The 21012-nt window shown below is 37.3% G+C and overlaps 1 protein-coding gene across 14 annotated transcripts in view; it reads left to right on the top strand.

The window, feature by feature from the left end:
- SRSF11 (serine and arginine rich splicing factor 11) overlaps positions 1-21012 on the top strand; it is a 46393-nt gene that overhangs the window by 7096 nt on the left and 18285 nt on the right. For 4 of the 14 annotated variants that reach the window (XM_054483063.2, XM_054483034.2, XM_054483028.2 and 1 more), the window contains exons 2-4: positions 8895-9116; positions 15702-15835; positions 19556-19665. In XM_054483063.2, coding sequence (XP_054339038.1) covers positions 8917-9116; positions 15702-15835; positions 19556-19665 — 444 coding nt within the window. In that variant the 5' untranslated portion in view covers positions 8895-8916. Of the gene's footprint in view, positions 1-8624; positions 8669-8891; positions 9117-15701; positions 19666-21012 lie in introns of those variants that run through there. The other 10 variants (XM_054483081.2, XM_054483052.2, XM_054483019.2 and 7 more) reach the window with 7 other exon arrangements.

Genomic DNA, 21012 nt, shown 5'->3' with positions numbered 1-21012 from the left:
AAAGTAAGACAAGTATTACTATTGTTAGTCATCAATTGAAAAGATGAGGAAAGCCAAGTGTGGTGGCTGATGCCTGTAATCCCAGCACTTTGGGATGCCCTGGTGGGAATTCAAGACCAGCCTGGGCAACATAGGGAGATGCTGTCTGTACAAAAAGTTTAAAATATTAGCTGGGTGTGGTGGCGTGAGCCTATAGTCCCAGCTACTGGAGGGGTGGGGGTAAGGGGCTGAGGCAGGAGGATCACTTGAACCCATGAGTTTGAGGTTGCTGTGAACTCTGCACTTCAGCCTGGGTGACAGAACAAGACTCGCCTCAAAAAAAAATTTAAAAAGAAAAGATGAGGAAATTGGAGAGTTTTTTCCGACTTTCTTGTAATGACACGTAACGTTTGTTGGGTGCCTATGTGTTGGGCACTCTGCTAAGTGCTTTGTATTCATATTTTTAATCTTAGAAACTTCAAATGGCATCATTATCCCCATTTTTCACATAAGGGACACATTAGCTCATGTGGCTAATTAGAGGAAGTATTTATTACAGTAGATGAGAACACACATAGGGGAGTAGAATCAGGGAATAGAATAGAAGCTGCTTATGTTTTTTACATTTATATAGTTTGAATATTTAGCATTAAACTTATTGCTTTATAATTTTTAACATTCCACAACAAACCTATGTTAAAATGTGAAATCTAAATAAGAAGCTGTTCTCACTGTGTAAACTAACTCTTCTGAGGTATATCTTTCATGTGAGTTTAAATTTTTCTGGATTTATTATGACAAGACATAGTAGGAGACAGTACAGCATAGTGGAAATACAGGCTTTGGAGTGATGTAGTACCTGGTTTGGTTTTTTTAATCCCTGCTCTACTATTACCTGCTTTATATGTTAGACAAGCTGCTTAACTTTTCTAAGCCTTAGTTTCTTTATTTATAGAATAGTCATTATAATAGTAATTTATTCTAAGCATTTGTATTAGTATTCTCACTTATTATCCTCAAAACAACCCCAGTGAGGTGGGCATTATTATTACCCTCTTAGTTTAAATAAGGAAATTGAAGCACCAAGTAATGAGCTGAAGTTCACACAATTAATTGGTAGAGTCCCTGCAGTTTGACTCTAGGGCCTGTATTATTAATCACTCTAGCACCTTTTAAGTGTTATGAGGATTGAAGGTCGTTTTAAAAGCATTCAATTAATGTAATTCAGTCTTATTAATGAAATGTACTGATTTGAGTACACTTCCACTTTTTTTCCAGTTTTAAGTAAGTCTTTAAAAATAATTTTCCTTCATGAAGAGAAAGTTAATTTTACTGCATGGGGGAAAAAACATAAAAGGTCAAATGGTGCATATGTTTAATTCCTTGATTATGAAAAACATATTAAAATGCATGAAACTATTAGAGGTAAAGATACATATAACTCTACTGGATATTTTCTTGCATTGAACTTTTTTTTATTTTTTAAGATTGTGAAGCATTCCCTCCAATGGCTTTTTGTCAGTTAAGACTCCAAAAGAATCTTTTATAACATAGAAGATAGTATTGAGAAATCAGTGTCTGGAGCTTCCCCAGCCAAATGTTTCTTTTGAGCCGATTAAATAAAAAAGCCAAGCAAATCTGTACAAATAAATTGATTCTGATTTTCCAAGCAATACATTTGCACTGTAGCTGAGAATACTGTGCATACGATGCAAGAACCAGAATCTTAATGCTCTGACTACTACTTTTTTCCTCTATTTAGTCATAAAACAAAGTTGTAAAAAATGGTCACAGATAGATTTTTGCCTATAATTTTAGGGTGTTCACAGACCCTGCTCTGTCAATTTAAAAACATATGTATAAAATCCTTGCTATTGGAAGACAATATATATTAAACGATATGAAAGAAGTATTTGAAAATAAACATAGGTAGACTTTTTTTCTGTCCTGGTATGTGTGTCCATGTGTTCTTTTGTCTGTCAGTCAGTCCCCTAGTGCTAACTCATCTTTTTCCTCTCCCCTTCATTTAGATGAACAATAGGAGCGTGGGATTTACAATTTGATTTTTAAATAGATATTAATATTTATAAAATTGTGTAAATTTATTGAATTAGAAATACAGTAGAAATATCTAATTTATAGAACTAGAAATCAAAATACATCTGCAGATAAGTTTTTTTTTTTTTTTTTTTTTTTTGAGACAGAGTCTTGCCCTGTCGCCTAGGCTGGAATGCAATGGTACAATCTCAGCTTACTGCAGCCTCCGCCTCCTGGGTTCAAGTGATTCTCCTGCCTTAGCCTCCGAATAGCTGAGACTACAGTTGCATGCCACCACGCCCAGCTAGTTTTTGTATTTTTAGTAGAGGCGGGGTTTCGTCATTTTGGCCACGCTAGTCTTGAACTCCTGGTGTGAAGTGATCCACTCACCTTGGCCTCCCAAAGTGCTGGGATTATAGGCATGAGCCACCACTCCTGGCCTGCAGATAAGTTTTTTAAAACTTAATGATTTGTAACCAGCAATTTATTTCCTAGGTTCTTCTTATTGCTCTCTATAGCTAAAGGGGGAAGAAATTATAGCCAAATACTTTGAGAGTTTGCTCAACCAAATTTCCCTTAAATGGAACAAATACATACCATCTTCATTCACAAAGCCTTTGCTGCATGCATTCCCTTAGTATACTTTAGTGATAAGCCATCTGCCTTACAAGAGTTGAGCAGATTGTATGAGGCATTTGTAAAGTTTCTAGCACATAGGTGATGGTAGATTTTTGTCTAATGCTGGACTTGTTCCAGTATGATATTGTTAGGTATCAGAAACCCAAAGACTGATAAATTGCCTTTTCTAGCCTCGAAAAATGTATTTGCTTGGGGGTGGAGGGAAGAGCTGTTTAACAACTAATTTCATAAAAGGCCTGTTGCTTGTGCCGATTTGCAAAATTGTGTTAATTGGGAGGACTCCACTGTCTTTTCCATTACTGTGAACAAAAGTGGCTAACAAAAAGTGACTTGATTTATCCAACTGCAAACAGGGTTCCCAGTGGGTAGTGCGATTATGCATACCTGTGTCTGCTCTTTGTTTTTTTTTTCTTTTGAGACGGAATTTCGCTCTTGTTACCCCAGGCTGGAGTGCAGTGGAACAATCTTGAGTCACCACAACCTCCACCTCCCGGATTCAAGCAATTCTTCCTCCTCGAGGAGCCTCCCAAGTAGCTGGGATTACAGGCACATGCCACCACGCCCGGCTGATTTTGTATTTTTAGTAGAGACGGGGTTCCTCCATGTTGGTCAGGCTCATCTCGAACCCCCGACCTCAGGTGATCCACCCACCTCGGCCTCCCAAGGTGATGGGATTACAGGCGTGAGCCACCGTGTGTGGCCTGTCTGCTCTCTTTTATCTAAAAGACCTTCCATCTAAATACAAAGATCTTTTTAGAAGCTTGAGATGGAAAAGAACTAAAGCTTGTTCATTAGGACTAAGAGGATTAGTATTGTTTTACGGATGTGTATAAAGCCTCATTGTCTAATATTATTTGACATGCTTTCCTGCCAATATCACACACCAGTTAATTTTTTTTTCTTCAATGTAACAGTAGTGGTTCCCTACGTGTCCTACCTGTGAATCTTCAAAGTATTATGGGGAACCTGTAAGTTATTTCTTGTGTTTCAAAAGCCTATCAGAAATCATGCACTTTTCCATAATGGGACTTTATAGCCCAAATGACAGGTTATTTAACTTTTTTTTTTTTTTTTCGAGATAAAGTCTCACTCTGTCACCCAGACTAGAGTACAGTGTCATGATCTCAGCTCACTGCAGCTTTGACCTCCCAGGCTCAGGTGATCTTCCGCTTCAGCCTCCCAAGTAATTGGAACCACAGGTGCACACCACTACACCCAGCTAACTTTTTTGTATTTTTTGTGGAGATGGGGTTTCTCTGCGTTGCCAGGCTGGTCTCAAACAACTGGGCTCAAGCAATCCACCCACCTCTGCCTCCCAAACTGCTGGGATTACAGGGATGAGCCACCATACCCAGCTGCATTAACTCATAATAAAATTGATAATAATGATCATTTATATATAACTAGAAGCTTTCCCTTACTTACATCCAAAGATGAGCTAATTGAACCTTCTCTGTGCATACTTCCTTCACTTTGCTTTCCACATGACAAGATTTCTAAGTCTCTCTCTGAAGTATAAACTGGAATGCAGTCACTTCACAAAGAGTGGTCTTCTTTTCTTGAAAGCTTCAAACTTGTTCTTATCCTTAGGGTCTAATTTGTTATTTCCTCTGTCTGGAATACTCTTCCTCCAGAAATTCAAATGGCTTGCTTCTTCCTTTTAGTAAGGTCTCAGCAGATAACACTTTTTCCGCCATCCCCTGTCTTATTTCATTTCATCACAACACATTACTCCTTTCATCTTTGTGGGTTTTTTTGTGGTTTTTTGTTTTTTTTTTTTTTTTCAGATGAAGTTTCGCTCTTGTTGCCCACGCTGGAGTGCAGTGGCGCAATCTCAGCTCACTGCAACCTCCGCCTCCCAGGTTCAAGCAATTCTCCTGCCTCAGCCTCCCAAGTAGCTGGGATTATAGGCATGTGCCACCATGCCCGGCTAATTTTGTATTTTTAGTAGAGACAGGGTTTCTCCATGTTGGTCAGGTTGGTCTCAACTCCCGACCTCAGGTGATCCGCCTGCCTCGGCCTGCCGAAGTATTTGGATTACAGGCGTGAGCCACCGCGCCTGGCTGTGTTGTTTTTTTATTGAAAGTCTGGCATACTAGACTTGAAGTTTTATGATATCAGGGACATTCACTTCCTTTTCCCTACTCTATTTCCAGCAGCTAGGAAAATCCTTGGAACAGATTTAGGTACATAATATTTGAAGAAATTTGTGAGTTTTTTGACTGCCTCTTAATGATATTGTAGATACAGTGAATGAAACAGCAGGCATGAATCCTGTCTCCAGATTCTATATTTTCTATAGTCTTGTTTAATTGTGAGCCTAAATAAATCTGAAGTGATTTAAAACTGTCATAGATTGGTTATATTTATTTGCTTTAATATATCTGTCATTTGTCTTTAGGTATATGTCTTATTCCTATGCAAAACAGACATTAACATAATTATTTAATCTATTAGACCTACAAGAATCTTCAAAATTATGATTCAGCTCTTCATTTGACTGACAAACTGACACAGGTTCTTAGAAATGAAGTGAAATTTTCTCAAATCACATGCTTAATGATAGGGCTGGGTTTTTTTTGTTTGTTTTTTGTTTTTTTGTGTGTTTTTTGTTTTTTGTTTTTTGAGACGGAGTCTTGCTCTGTCGCCCAGGCTGGAGTGCAGTGGCGCAATCTCAGTCCACGCCATTCTCCCGCCTCAGCCTCCAGAGTAGCTGGGACTACAGGCATCTGCTACCACACCCAACTAATTCTCTTTTTGTATTTTCAGTAGAGATGGGGTTTCACCGTGTTAGCCAGGATGGTCTTGATCTCCTGACCTCGTGATCCACCCGCCTTGGCTTCCCAAAGTGCTGGGATTACAGGCGTGAGCCACCTCACCTGGCCGACAGGGCTGGTATTTTAAGCCAGCCTTCTAACTTTAAATTCAGTAATTTTTTTTTTTGGTAGCTGCTAAATGATTTGAAAATAAAATATTTTAAAATCCTCTTCATTTGAATAAACTTTTTGCCACTTAGTTTCTCTATAGCAAAGTATCATCTATTTGTTCAGTAAGTTATTGTACATAAATTGGCTTCTGGTGGTTTAAAGGATTTTATTACAACTACCTTTTTCTTTGGTTTGAATTTGTAGTTTTAATTATGAAATATGTCAAACATACTTGTAGAGTCATATGAAAGATTTATGTGTACCCATCACAGAGAATAAATAAGTGTTAACATTTAAGGAAAAAAAGAAAAAGGCATGAACCCTGACCTTCTGTTATTTGTCCTTTTATTATCAAATATTTTAGCATGCGTGGCATATAGTAGGCACTCACAATAAATGTTAAACTATTAAGTATCTGTAACTGGCAGTTACATATGTCTGATTCAAAATGAGAAAATTAATTACCATTCTTTGTATTCACAGATACTCATTTATGAGTGACGTGCAGTTAGTTGTACAATCAGCCTCCATAACCATGTGTTCCACATACTTGGGTTTAACCAACCCCTATCAAAAATATTCAAAAAATAAAAAATAATGACATGAAAAATAAAAGGTTTTAGAAATACAGTATAACAGCTATTTACGTAGCATTTACATTGTATTCAGTATTAAAGTTGAGTATCCCTAATCCAAAAAACCAAAATCCTCCAAAATCTGAAACTTTTTGAGCACTGACGTGGCACAAAGTAAATGCTCATTGGAGCATTTCAGATTTTAAATGTTAGGATTAGGGATGCTAAATCAGTAAATATAATGCAGATATTCCAAAATCTTTTTTAAAAATTCAAAATCGAAAACACTTATGGTCCCAAGCATTTTAGATAAGGGTTATTCAAGAGTATGAGGGTATGTGCTTACATTATATGCAAATACAGTCGTACCAGTCCTGAGGTGAGTATTCATGGGGAATTGATACCAGGACCCCAGAGGATATCAAAATACACAGATGCTCAAATTCTTTATGTAAAATAGGATAGTGTTTGTATATAATCTGTGCACATCCTCCCAAATATTTTAAATCATCTCTATACTAATAATAATACAATGTAAATGCTGTGTAAATAGTTGTTAGACAAGAAATAAAAAGTCTGTACATGTTTAGACCATCAATTTTTTTCCAAATATTTTCAGTCCCAGGTTGGTTGAATCCACATACATGGAACCCATGGATACAGATCAAATGCACTATTACACAACACCATTTTATATAAGGGATCTGAGCATCCTGTGGTTCTGGTATTTGTGGGAGGGCCCTGGAACCAATCCCCCACAGATACTGAGGGACAGCTATATGCTTTTCTTTAAAATTCTGAAAAGGCTCTAGCTAATGTTAGTTGGTTTCTATGAAGGCCATAATTTGTAATTTTGCTGAGGCGCACATTCAATCAACCCATCCATTTTCTGTATAAGCACTAGTGAAAGTCACTTAGCCAGTTGGCTCTGCATCCAAATCTCAATAACCTTGTGCTCTAATCTCTCACATATTGCATCTTGACTGCATTGTGCCAAGAGGTATTCACTAATGTAGATATTCTGTAAGGCTTCAAGTTGTTTGTTTTTACCTCCAAAACATCTAAAACTTTTACCTCTAAAAACATTCAAGGTCAAGTTATTTAGTGAACTGTCTTAAATGACATTGTCATTAAGGTATATTTGTGCGTGTGTCCAGCACATTCATTGGGACTGACTGTGTGACAGACATTGTGCCAGGTTCTGGACTGACCCAGGAAGCTCACAACTTTGAGTGATACATGTCAATAATAAATATATGTATCTTCTGTTCCTTAGCAGAAAAGAGGAAGCCCTAACAGCTTGCAGAAGTCATAGCAGTGAGGGAAGGAATGCTCTACAGAAGATGACAGATAAGATGAGCGATGTTATTAATAACTTGTATATAGGCACAGAGATATTATGGTTTTTGTCATGTTTGGGGCACTACAAGTCACTGGATTACACACTGGATGCAGTTGAGAGAATAGTTCAGATGAGGTTGTAAACTAAGGCAAGGATCTTTTTAATAGTCAAAAGCTTCAAAATTATTTTAAGCAAGCATATGTATGTGAAACAAGTTTTTCTTGAGAAATTGCAGTATTTTCTTTAGAAATACATATTTGAATATATTTAAGTACTGTAAACTGTGTTTCCAAAGTCAGCTATTGTGAAATTGGCTGGGTGCCGTGGCTCACGCGCCTGTAATCCCAGAACTTTGGGAGGCCAAGGCGGGTGGATCACCAGAGGTCAGGAGTTGCAGACCAGCCTGGCCAACATGGTGAAACCCCATGTCTACTAAAAATACAAAACTTAGCCTGGCGTCGTGGCAGGCGCCTGTGATCCCAGCTACTCGCGAGGCCTAGGTAGGAGAATGGCTTGAACAGGGGAAGCGGAGGTTGCAGTGAGCCAAGATGGTGCCACTGCACTCCAGCCTGGGCGAGAGGGCGACGCTGTCTCAAAAAAAAAGTCATCCATTGTGAATGAATGTACAAAACGCTTATTAATAAGTGTAATATTAAAATATATCTTTTCTGAAAGTGACAAAACAAATTAGTTACAGATTTAATGTTACCAAAATTCATGTACATTGAAGATTTCGGGACATTTTATACTGGTGGTGGTGGGGTGGCATCTTAGCTTGGGTTTAAATATCATTAGTAATCGGATAGCTCTGTAGATGATTATCAGTATATAGACATATCGTGAGCAGTATTTAGTAAGAATAGTTGCTGAAGTGACTTTTTGCAGGAGGATGAATGCTTTTTAAAAAAAAAGTTTATACGTGCCTCTTCGCTCTTCCAAAAAAAAAAAAGAGAGCGAGAGAAGAAAAAGAAGAAAAAAACGAGAGACTAAGGTGGATAACACCTTTCTCTAGACCGCGGTGCCTCGCATTTCTCGGGCTGCAGGCGAGGGCTGCTGGGCCTGCGCGCGAGGGCTGCTGGGCCTGCGCGGGGTGGAGCCGACGCTGACGCGCCCTGCGCCGCAAGGCATTGTGGGAGCTCGGGCCCGCTAGTGTCGTGGTTGGAGGCGAGGTGGGGCGGCCGTTTGTTTTCTCGTGGTCTCGAGCTCGCGCGCTCTCATCCCCTCCCCCGCGGCGTGCGGCGGGGCGGAGAAGCGGCGGCGGCGGCGGCGGCAGCGGCAGCGGCAGCGGCAGCAGTAGCAGAGGCTGTAGCATCGGACACCTTCCTCTCTCCCGCGAACCGGTTCCTCTTCCCCCTCCTTCTCACTGTTTGTTGTGTGTTTGATGTGTTAAAGCAGGAGCGAGAACCCGAGCAGCGCCATGAGCAACACTACCGTCGTCCCCAGCACTGCAGGTCCGGGCCCCAGCGGCGGGCCCGGTGGCGGAGGTGGTGGCGGCGGAGGCGGCGGCACCGAGGTAATCCAGGTGACTAATGTCTCCCCGAGCGCTAGCTCTGAGCAGATGCGGACTCTCTTCGGTTTCCTAGGCAAGATCGACGAACTGCGCCTCTTCCCGCCGGAGTGAGTATCGTCCACCATCACTGTTCCTGCTAACGCCGCCTCAGCCTGGGCCTAACGCACAATTTCCTTAGGCCCCTGTCGCTGCTTCCCCGGGCCAGGCTGCTTGAGTGGCTGGTGGCTGTTGGATTTACTTAAGACGGTTGTGTTCCAGGCCTACAAAAAAATGCAGAGAGGCAGGGCCAGGGCTTTTTGGGATTAGGAAACACTGGCTCTTATTCTCGGGAAATTTTTTTTTTTCCGCCTTAAATTGTGCCAACGTGGTCGTTTGGCTTTGGGGGCTTAACGCAAGACTAACTGCACTCTGTACGTCGTATATAGGTTAAATCCCTTTTTTAAAAAACTGAGTATTTGTTCTTTGCGTTCTTGGAAGAAAGGTAACAAAATTATTCATGCCTGTGTTAATTTGGTGTTAAACTTTGTAGGTTGTTCACTTACTGTTATTGCTGTTACGTGGTTCTGGCCCAGCAATATAATTCAAAGATCATATTCTTTTTGACAGACGCTTAGTTTAGTGAGCCTGATTACTTAATTTTTATAATGTCAAAAAACGGGTTATAAACCAGAGATTTTCCTTTGTTTGAATAATATACAGATTTGTGATATTTCACAGTTGTTCTTGAGAAGGATTTTTATAAATGTTGAAATTTGAATTAGAGTGTATGACTCTTTATCCTTTTTGTTTCACTTTTATTTTGAAAATTATTTCTATCGCAAGAATATTAAGTGGATTAATTGTAAAAAATAGTTAAAAGAAGCTATGAAGTAAGATAAGGTGTACTATTTAAACAGACAGTTGGAATAATAATAGTCTTGTGCTTTTTGGAAGACTTATTGGTGGAGAAGTGACAATTCAAATGTCATTATCAGTAAACACCATATATTGAGAATTTTATGATGTCACTTAAATACTAAACAGGAAATTGGAATCCTCTAAGAATCTACTGTTACGGTACATGTAACCATTAACTTTCTGCTCAATAAAATAATTGACAAAAGTTTATCATAATGAGATATTTGTTAAGTATTAGCATATTTCATCACTTTCCACTTAAAATACTTTCACAAGATTATTGGTGTTTTCAAATTGGTGTGTTTCTAATTTTTTAGGGAAATGTACGTGTGGAGAGAGGATTTACTTAGTTTGCATGATGAGGAGTTCTGGGAACAAACACGTATATCTTTATTCCTGTTATTTTGACAGATACTTGATTTAGTAATGAAGGACAAACAGCTTTCATAACATGAACATACAAAAATAGATGCTTTGCTGTTGTTCAGTTTTCTCAAGACTTACTGTTTTAAGCTTGTAAAATTAATAAACAGTAAAATAGCAGAAAATAGTGATACATTGGGTGATTTTAATAGTTTTATTAGTGGGATATTTGAGGTATTCGATTTACTGCAATTCTTTCCAATCCTACAAGTTAAAAACGTTGTTATGGTTGCTGACTTTTAAGTGCTGTTCTCTGAAGGCAGTTTTATAATGCATTTAGAAAAAAGGTAAGAGAGATGTAGGCATTATACTGGTTCATCTTTTACCTAATGCATGACCAGTATACTAGAGGAAGTTGTGATGGACTAGAGTCTTTTTGTTTTGTAATCAAATGAGCAGTTCCTTCATAACCAGGACAGCTAGTGTGTGCTTGAGAATGTCTCCCTCAACTATATGATCTGGGATACTCTGCATTAAAAGGACTCCTTTCCCCGTATTGGGAGAAAGAGAGATAAATTGACACATTTTTACTCTGACTCCTTCGTTTATCTTCCCACATACAAGATCATTTTGTCTTCTAAAATGTACAAGGTTACAATAAGTTAAATGTTATTAGTGGCCTTCTACATTTGATCAGTAATGTAGATAGCTACTTTTATTTACTTGATGTTGCATTTTGTTTTTTTAACTATAAGTTTCAATAAACTAATCTGACTTGCACAAGTTGCATATACTTCCCAGTGATCCACAGGGTTCATCATTCCAAAAATCATTTACTCATAACATTGAATGGCTCAGATTACATAAAATTCTATCTGTTGTGAACAGGTCACGTGATTGTAACTATTATCTACACAGTTGGCCGTCTTCATCTCTGGGTTCCACATCCATGGATTCAGCCCACTGTGAATTGAAAATATAAGGAGAGAGCGTCTGTACTGAACATGTACAGACTTTTTTCTTGTTGTCATTCCCTAAACAGTACAGTATAGCAACTATTTACGTTGTATTAGGTGTTATAAGTAATCAAGAGATTTGAAGTATGCAAGAGGATGTGCACAGGTAATATGCCATGATTTTATTTTTCCTCCACCTCTTCCCCCTCGCTACGTCATTTTATATAAGAGACTTGAGCATCTGTGGATTTTGTTATCTGCAGGGAGTCCTGAAACCATGGATACTGAGGGAAAACGATATGATTTCCCCCAAGAAGGCAGTGACATGCACTTGTAACTCTTTTTCCCCTAGACATATCTGTGACATGCTTAACTACTTTTGTTTTTCCGATGTCACCTTAATCAGAGAAACCTTCCCAGACCACCCTATGTAAAATAAAGCACCTCTGCTGCTGCTTTATTCTCCTTAACGCTACTTTTTTTCTATAGCACCAGTCACCAGTTGACAGGTTAAGTTTAACAACTTCTCTCCTGTAGAATATGAGGTGCTTTAAAATACATATATGACTGAACCTCACCCACACCTACTGAAACTCTTCATTTCGGTTCTGAATGCCTATTTTGGGGAAACATTTCTGGGATTATGACAGACATTTCAATGACAACCTGCTCTAGGAGGTTTCCTGCATTGTCATTGTTAAGTCCATCTATTTATTCCTTCTTTTAAACCAGAATTTCTGGCCTATAATTTCACTGAGAAATAGAAATACTATCTTTACAATAGGTGATACTCTAACCGTCTCTACAGTATGATGGCTCTGCAGCTATTTGAAAGCATCTGTCAGTGTACCCCACATATACTGTTTGTTAAACTGTTATTTTGATTCTGGTTGTTTCTGAAATGCGTGTTGGAAATGCAGCATTGTTTGAATATCTATTGTGTGTAAGTTGCTTTCTAAATGTATCTCAATCCTTACAAACCCAGAGGAAAAAATGTTTTTGACCCTGTTTTACAAGTTCGTGAACTGAAATTTACATAGGTATTTTTTGTATGCCCAAGCCATACTGCTGGTGTCAGAACTAGAACTTGAACCCAAGTTGTGACTCGTTTACCACTTGATCAGGAGTTTGCTGATTTAGCCAAGTAACTTGTAAGATCTTCACATGCTTTCTTTTAGTGGAATTGCCCAGCAAAGTGCTTATCAGGTGATGATCCCAGTGAAGTATGTCACAGTTATGCAGTAACTTAAGGCTGCTGTAATACGAAGATACATTGAAGTTCATTAGTAACTTTTCAGTGACCCAAAATGGATACTTTAATGGTTATATAAGTATAAATTAGTATATTAGGTAAGGGAAAGAGTTTAGTGCACCTTTAAAGAAAAACTGGTTTTAATCGATACACCATTTTATTGTATATTTCTTTACATAGTGAGAAGGGGGCACATGAGGTCAGCAGTCAAGTTTTCAGGTTAATGTCGTCTTTGTCACACACCTCCTTTTGTGGGTTTCGGAGATACTTTTATTTATGAGCTCGAAATTCTCCACTTAGCACACTACGAAGGTGGAAGTTGGAAGGCTGATATCAGTGGCCTAAACCTGAAGTTCTCGTACATTAGTAGGCATGAATACCTTGTTAAGAATCTGGGCCTTCATATAAAAAAGATTCTCTACAGACCCTTAGGTGAACAACGGAAATCTCAGGTTTTCTCTGTGTAGCCTAGAAGATTCTGAAATATCCCTCAGAGGACACGTAAGAACTGTTAAAAACTACACCACCGCAGTTGGAGGACAGAAGTGGCATGCAGGACTCACTTTACCCTATCTTGTTCCTCATTTCTCCCTACTTTATGTTAATTCTAAAGAGATACGGAGTAAAATACGTGTCATATTTGGAAGCAGTACTTCCATGGAATTTTAGAGCACAAAAATTAATTTCAGGCATCAGTCCTCTATCTTATATTAACATATTATCTTATTAAGATAAATTTTATTAGGAGGCTGAGGCAGGTGGATCACCTGAGGTCAGGAGTTCAAGACCAGCCTAACTAACATGGTGAAACCCCATCTCTGCTAAAAATAGAAAAATTAGCCGGACGTGGTGGCGCGTGCGTGTAATCCCAGCTACTTGGGAGGCTGAGGCAGGAGAATCGCTTGAACCTGGGAGGTGGAGGTTGTGGTGAGCTGAGATCGGGCCATTGTGCTCCAGCCTGAGCAACGAGTGAAACTCCATCTCAAAAAAAAAAAAAGAAATTTTAATCGAAGAAATGTAAGAATGTAATTGTGGGCCCAGATACCAACAAAAACTTGTTTTAAACCCATCTAAAGGAGGCCATTTGAAGTGGAGAGAGATGAAATTATATTTCTTATTCACAGTATTCAAATTCATATTTAATCTGTACCCTACCTTAACAGGTTTTGATATAGCCAAAATAATTGGAGCATTCCTATGCCATTAATGAGTAGGAAAAAAAATATGAGTCACTTTAAGTGACTCAAGTATAAGAATACTTGACCAAGTATAAAGAATACAATTAGAGCACGGGGGCAGTAGTTTTTTTCCTAAAGAACTATTTATTAAAAATATATTTGGGAGTCATTTCTTTTAATAAGATAACAATAAAAAGTGTTAAAGAATTGGTAGAGGTCAGTTTTAAGAAGTGTTAAGTGCCTGCTATTTCCCAGGGCATTGTGTTGGGTGTTAAGAATATAAGATGATAGCATTAAAAGAGCTTTGTAATTTAGTGATGGAAACATGGATGTCAGCAAAGAAATGTGAAGTGCCATAGCTTACTAAACCTGCTAAAGTACTTGACAGTGAGGCACACCTGCAGCCCCATCTATTGGGGAAGCTGGAGTGGGAGGCTGGGTAACATAGTAAGACCCCTTCCATTTCTTTAAGGAGAAATTGCTTAAACATTCTTTTTACTACTGCGGGTGCAACATTGCTAAATTTTATACCAGCAGTGTTTCACATCTAAAAACCACTGTATTCTTTAAGAAACATTCAACAGTGAGCCTGTATAACAAGGTGGCTTAACTTGCTTGTGGATATCCTGTTAATTTTGCTTTGAACTTGGGTTAGGGTCTGTGTTTAGCCTGGGAGATCCTTGTAGGGAAACTTGTATCAAAAGTTCTAATGGGTTTGAGTTCTCAGGCCATATATAGCATCATGTTAGTGTTTGAGTTGTGATAAAAATTGTGGGGTTTTTTGTTAGACCTAAATTAAAAGAAATTATTTTTCTTTTCAACAATGAATCTGAAATTCTTAGTATAACCAAATCTGATGCAGTTACAATTTTATGTACACATGAGTGTGTTTCATTTTTTAGAAACTGTGAAGCCTCATTCAGATAGTGTTAGGATTTTCCTTTTCATTAATGAGTCCTATGATGTAAGTGTTACATTGATGTTACAATGAAGTAGTTTTGTACCCTAGGTGCATAAAATTGTCAGAGAGAATTAAAGGCGAAAGAGCTCGAACTTCATCAGAGATCTTGATTTAATTGATGTGAAGAGTGTGGATTACCCCCAACCCTACAACCCCATGACTCTAATACACATTAGAGTGTATTAACTAGGGATGGTGTGTTTATTTCTGCCTTAGGGCACTAGCTTTCCAAATAACTTTTGGTATGGGCTTGAGCCATCCCTTTATTCATGCACAGAGTTTCAAGGCAGAAATTTGAACTACCCTATAACTTAACAGTTGAAAAAAACCCTGCTTCCTGTGTTATCTATCTTATCTACACTGCCATAGCTTGCAGTTTAGCACTTGTCTTTCTTTTACCTAAGGAAGTAATTTGTTGAAGGAACTAGCCCTTTTGCTTATTGAAACTTTGCAAGGTAGCACTAGTGGAGCGTAGTACTATTCCCATGTGTGCCTACATTTTTTCTTTTATCTGAAAGTGCTCCAAGCCAGAAATCCTTGATTATTTACAGTGCATAAGAGTTCTTTATATGCTGTGGGTAAAAGAGTGCAGGGCATGGAACCTGTTTATTTTATGCAGTTCAAGAAAACTCATTGATTATTGAGTACATGTTCTTTCTCATGATATTCATTTGTCCCTGACGTAAAAATTGTTCATCTTTCTTACTCTGAGAAAGCCATAAGGAAGTTTCTAAGCCCCAAACTACTGTTACCTGTATCTAAAAATAGCTGGTATTAGTATTATGAAAGAAACTGTTGACAATTTTGTGGTCCCCTCAGTCTCTGAGACTTTAGTACCAAACTGTTTTTAACCTGATACACTGTAAATATAAGTTGTGATTATAAGTTTTTATCTGAACTGCAATTCACTACACTATTTCAGTGAACAGTATATTATTGAGAATGTTTTATTTTGAATTTAACTACATTAGTATACAGTTAGGTTTTTTTTATCTGTTTTACTTTTGAAATATGTTGGTTTGTGAATTAGCATTTGTTTTAACTGATATTCTGTTTCTCTTTTATGTTATTTGTTTATTTTTTAGTGATTCGCCTTTGCCAGTCTCATCTCGTGTCTGCTTTGTTAAGTTCCATGATCCAGACTCAGCAGTTGTGGCACAGCATCTGACAAACACTGTATTCGTTGACAGAGCTTTGATAGTCGTACCATATGCAGAAGGTTTGTGCTTTGTTTAACTACCTATGTGGGCATCCTAAGATGACCATCTACCTCAGTAGATGTAGAGTGAGCATTAGTAGCATGTTAAATCTAAGCTATTAACATTTTTAAACCCTTGTTATACTGCAGTCCGTAATTTTTGCTTGCAGATTTTTTTTAATTCTAAAAATTAGAAATTAGGTCTGTTATTATAAGGTATTTACCTTTTGTTTTCTTTTAAAACATTTTTAAGTTGTTTAAAACCATATCCCTTATTGTAACTCCCTGAGATACATCTACTTAGTTAATTTAATGTTAAGTTTTGTGAAAAAGCCCTGAAGGTAAATGATTCACTCCATGTATGCTTACAGAGCCTTCAAATAAATGCATGATGTTATTTCTGTTTTAAATAAATGAGTAGGTTGATTTTATTTTCTTAAAGCTTCCTCACATGATAATCTGGAAAAAAAAAAAAAAAAACATTGAATTTCAGTATACCAAGGGTTGCAGTGATTTTGGTTTTCGTGAAAGTTCAAGATTTCCTGTAGCTTAGGTGCCAAATGGGCACTGGGTGTTTTATTTTATGCCAAATTTTCTTGTTCATTCTTGCTATATTTCTAGAATATCTCTAAATAATAAATTCTTCTCTCTGTTATTTGTGTGTGTGATTTTTATAGTGGAGAAGGCAAATGCAAAACCCTTCCAGATGCCTGAAAAACAGTGGGTCCTCTGCAGCTACAGGGGATTCTAGACATTAACTAAAGGCCAGCAAGCACTCAAGTGCCCCAAGTGTTTTCCTGGTGTAACCATTTGTTAACTACATTTTCTCTCTTTTTACATTTTAGGCTGTTAAAGTAATTTGACAGAAAAAAATGAGCAGGTTTTTTGGATCTAAAAAGCCACTGTGACAAGAAATTTTAATACCATTTTGTAAAATTTTCTAAGGCGTATTTTATAATTAGTTTGTTCCCAATGTACTGCTACTTGATTTGCTTTTTGGTAACTATAAATTTTACTCGAATCACTGAAATATGATAAAACTGCTGGATTTTAAGTTAAGAATTTAATATGCTGACCAGGATTTAAATGCTTTCCCCTTTCCTTAATAAACTGGTCAGTGGAAGTGGAATCTTAATATTGTTGATTTTAGATGCTATCTGAAATCTTTGAATACAAATGTGAACATTTACACCATACCTTGTAAAAGTTGTGAAATGTCTAGTCCTTAACACTTAGAGAAATTGCCTCTGGTTTTCTAAAGAAATTAACTTATATTTATAAATGGGTTAAGGAATGTTATGTAATAGTACCTCTGTCTCCGTGATATTAAAGTGTATGAGCCCAGTTATAAGGTTTTGTAATATATAGATAGATAAATTTTTGAGTTAGTGTGTTTTGGTTAAGCAATTTCTTTTATGTCAGTGTGCCTGTTGTAGGATAAGACCATCAACAGAAAATTTACAGAATTCAAATTCAGGATGAATAAAATAGAGTATAGGTCTTGGAACAAGGGTCAAATCATGTGAGTAATATGTAAAACATTTTGGTTAGCCTGTAAATTTAAATTTTTTATTGGCTAAGTATTATAGTTCCCAATCCCTGAACATAATACAGTATATCATATAAATGACTTTCATAAATATTTTCAGGCCATAGTAATTTTTCTAGACCTATTTTTGGAAGTGAAGTATTTAGGAATATACAGTATATAGAACTAGGGGAATATTTCATTCAGAATTCTATTGTTGGTGAATTTAATTCTGGTATGATATGCTGTATTAATGTTACCTCCAGTAAATACAATTCCCTCCAGATTTAGCTATTACACTTCGGTGTTAGCTCTTGGTCAGTGTTTTAGAACAGTAGACATAGTCTACGGTAAGGAATAGTCTTAATTGGTAAAACTAAGATAGCTGAATTTGGAAGGAACTCTTAATAGTAATGGATTTGGGGATTTTTTAGGTTCCTTGGTTAATGTTTGTTTCTTTTGTCTGTTTCTTTTTCTTTCATTTCTACACATTCATGCAGTATTTCATGGTTCTATCAAAGCAGCAGTAAAAAAAATACTCTTGACGCATGAAAATTAACTGGTGAGGGGCCTCATTGCTATTTTTAAATTGTAGTTTTATTTTTAAATAGTCTTTTTTTAATCAGAGGATCAGATGCATGACTTTTTTTTTTTTTAATGGATGCAGATCTTCTATCAGGTGTCTCACAATAAATTCAAGAGGATTTTAGTTTGCCAGAAATGTTGCAAATGCACTAATTTGAGTAAGATGTTGATACTGAATATATCCTCTTGAGACATAATTTTGCATGCAAAATTATCCCATAATCTTTGTAGGTTTGTTAATATTGATGCATTACTGCCCTATATCTAAATGATCTTCTCCCCCTTCCCCTCCATAACTCTTGGTATCTAAATTGATGACAGCTCTGACACAAGCAAGATAACAGTGCTGTGTAGTATACATTTGTTTATATTATCGGCACTTCTCAGTATAGGTGGAAGGAACCATTACCTTTATTTAACAGTGGTTTTTCTTTTTTGTTGTTGTGTTTTACAGTTCTTTTCCCTGGTTCAGCCTGAACTATATACCAGGCCCTGCTGAAAATACCACCCAACAGTTTTCTTCTGCAGCTTATCCAGTTTCTCTTAAGTGCCCTGTACATATTGTATGTTTTATGATGAGATGCAGTTTCTTAATATGTATTACAGAAATACTACTGGTATTTGCAAATATGTAGTTTAATTGTATTATTGAACTCTCATTTTGGGGGCTTGGGCACATTAACAGATTAATCCATCTGTATAGGGCTTTTGCTGTTGGATAGAATTTAAATTGTCTACATAAATATTTGTTTTAGGACCCTTAGATTTTATCTGAATACACAGATTAGGCTTTAAAAACAGATATATATGTCATTTTTGGCTTAAGGAGTTTGGCTAAGTTAGCTTTTCAACTGGCACTGTATGGCAGCATTTTTTGGTATGGTTAGCATGGCACATGGTGAAACATAAAGCATTTTACTGTACAGGTAAGGAATGTGCCATGTTGTTTTACCTATCTCTCTTTCTCTCTCACTCCCATGCACACATCCTGTGTGTATTCAGAGACCTTCAGAAACATTCATATTCATTTTCATGAGTCAGCAAAAGCCCTACGCTTGATTCCAACAGAATATTTCCTTTACATACTTTCTTCTCTTAATTTTTACAAAATTTGTATGGTAGGTGTAAAAGAAAATCATAGTAACTGTACCATATTATTAACCCCTAAATCAAACTTTTTTTGTCTTGTGTATCTTGATTTTTCTGTGTGCTTTATAGTGAAGCAGCCGACACGAGTCGTTGTTCATAAAACAGCTTTTGAAAGTTGAGAGCACACCCCTGGAGAACCGACTGTGCTTGCTTACGTTTGGTTCATGACTTAAAAATCGAGTACAGGTGATGAAATCTTGGCAGTGTTAACAAAAAAGTAGTGTGTATTGTGCTATTTTTTTTTTACTCTAGAAACTTAACCATTTGTAGAGAAAAAGGAAACAAATTTTCACACATTGAAGTTCATTCTGACATAAAATTAATGATAAATAATCATAGAAATCAAGCTTTGTATTTTAGCGAACATAAGTACTTTCAACAAACTCAGGTGGTGTATCAGGGAGACATTTTCTGGGTGTTTTTGTGTGTTTTCTGTCTTAGAAAAGAATGTGTTCTAATGCAAGGATGTTTCTCTGCAGGAGTTATTCCTGATGAAGCTAAGGCTTTGTCTCTGTTGGCACCAGCTAATGCAGTGGCAGGTCTTCTGCCTGGTGGTGGACTCCTGCCTACTCCTAACCCACTTACCCAGGTACTAGTTCTATTGAATTCTTAAAGGGTGGGGAAAAAAACAATTGTGGATAAAGCTAAACATATTTGAGCTTTGTAAGTACTCATAAGATTCTAGTTCAGATAGCATTATCACATGTCTATATCAAAGTCACAAATAGTGTAGAAGATCTCTTAGACTTGTATTTTAAGAACATTCTGAAAAATCATAAAATATCTGTTCTATATCACTTTTACCATTGGCTCTCAAAATAACCCATAAGTAGTTTTGGAACAGTCTCGTGAGGCATGAACACTTCTCTGAACACACTGTTAAAAATATGTTCATTTGGACCAGGCAAGAAAACTGAGGTTAAAATTTCACAAGTGAGCCCTTCATTTTTTTTCCTTCCCTTTTATCTTTTCCTGTTATTTGGGGGGTTTTGAATTACATAGGTGGCTTGAAAACAAAGGCAATTCTTGATGGAGATGTTTGATATGGGAATGTGAAAGAAAATTGGTTGCAATAGTGTTTCTAACACTGACAATGCTGTACGAAACTTATCATTTTAGAACTAAAAGGCACTTTAAATACTGTGTATTCTAATTACTGAGATTGTAACTGGTCAGTAGTTTCAAAGATTGTAGTGGATGATGAGCCTCAACTGGAAATTTATAAAAGCATTCTTTCTAGTGTATCATTTTGCCTGTGTAAATAATTGACTAATTGACTCTTAACTATGAAGTGCACTATAGAATGAAAGATTAGGAGTTCCTAAGCTTTTTCAGTGTGACTTTTATCACTTAACTCCTAGGTTTTTTCTTTTAACCTATAAAATGAGGGTCTGAGTAATTTTCTTCATTGTTTGTTTTGTTTTTGTTTTTGTTTTGTTTGTTTTTGTTTTTTTGAGATGGACAGAGTCTCGCCCTGTCACCCAAGCCAGAGTGCAATGGCACAATCTCGGCTCACCGCAGTCTCCACCTCCCTGATTCAAGTGATTCTGTCCCAGCCTCCCGAATAGCAGGGACTACAGGCGCGCCACCATGCCTGGCTAATTTTTGTATTTTTAGTAGGGATGGGATTTCACCATGTTGGCCAGGCTGGTCTTGAACTCTTGGCCTCAAGTGATCTGCCCACCTTGGCTTCCCAAAGTGCTGGGATTACAGGCGTGAGCCACCATGCCCAGTCCAGATCTGGGTAATTTTCTAAATTCCTTTAATGTATAAAGCTATGCAATAGCTATGTTGGACAGTAAGTTAAAATAGTATTAACACAGCATTTTGCCTGTACTGAATAAACAGTTAAATTACAGGAAGTTTGATAGTTTGTATTTACTAAATAAATTGAAACAAGGAGAACTTGTAGCACAGTGTGGAGAAGGTGAGGCTG

Source organism: Pongo pygmaeus, chromosome 1 (assembly GCF_028885625.2).
Source record: "Pongo pygmaeus isolate AG05252 chromosome 1, NHGRI_mPonPyg2-v2.0_pri, whole genome shotgun sequence".
NCBI classification, from domain to species: domain Eukaryota; kingdom Metazoa; phylum Chordata; class Mammalia; order Primates; family Hominidae; genus Pongo; species Pongo pygmaeus.
Note: the sequence above shows the minus strand (reverse complement) of the source record. Positions and strands in the feature narration are given on the sequence as shown.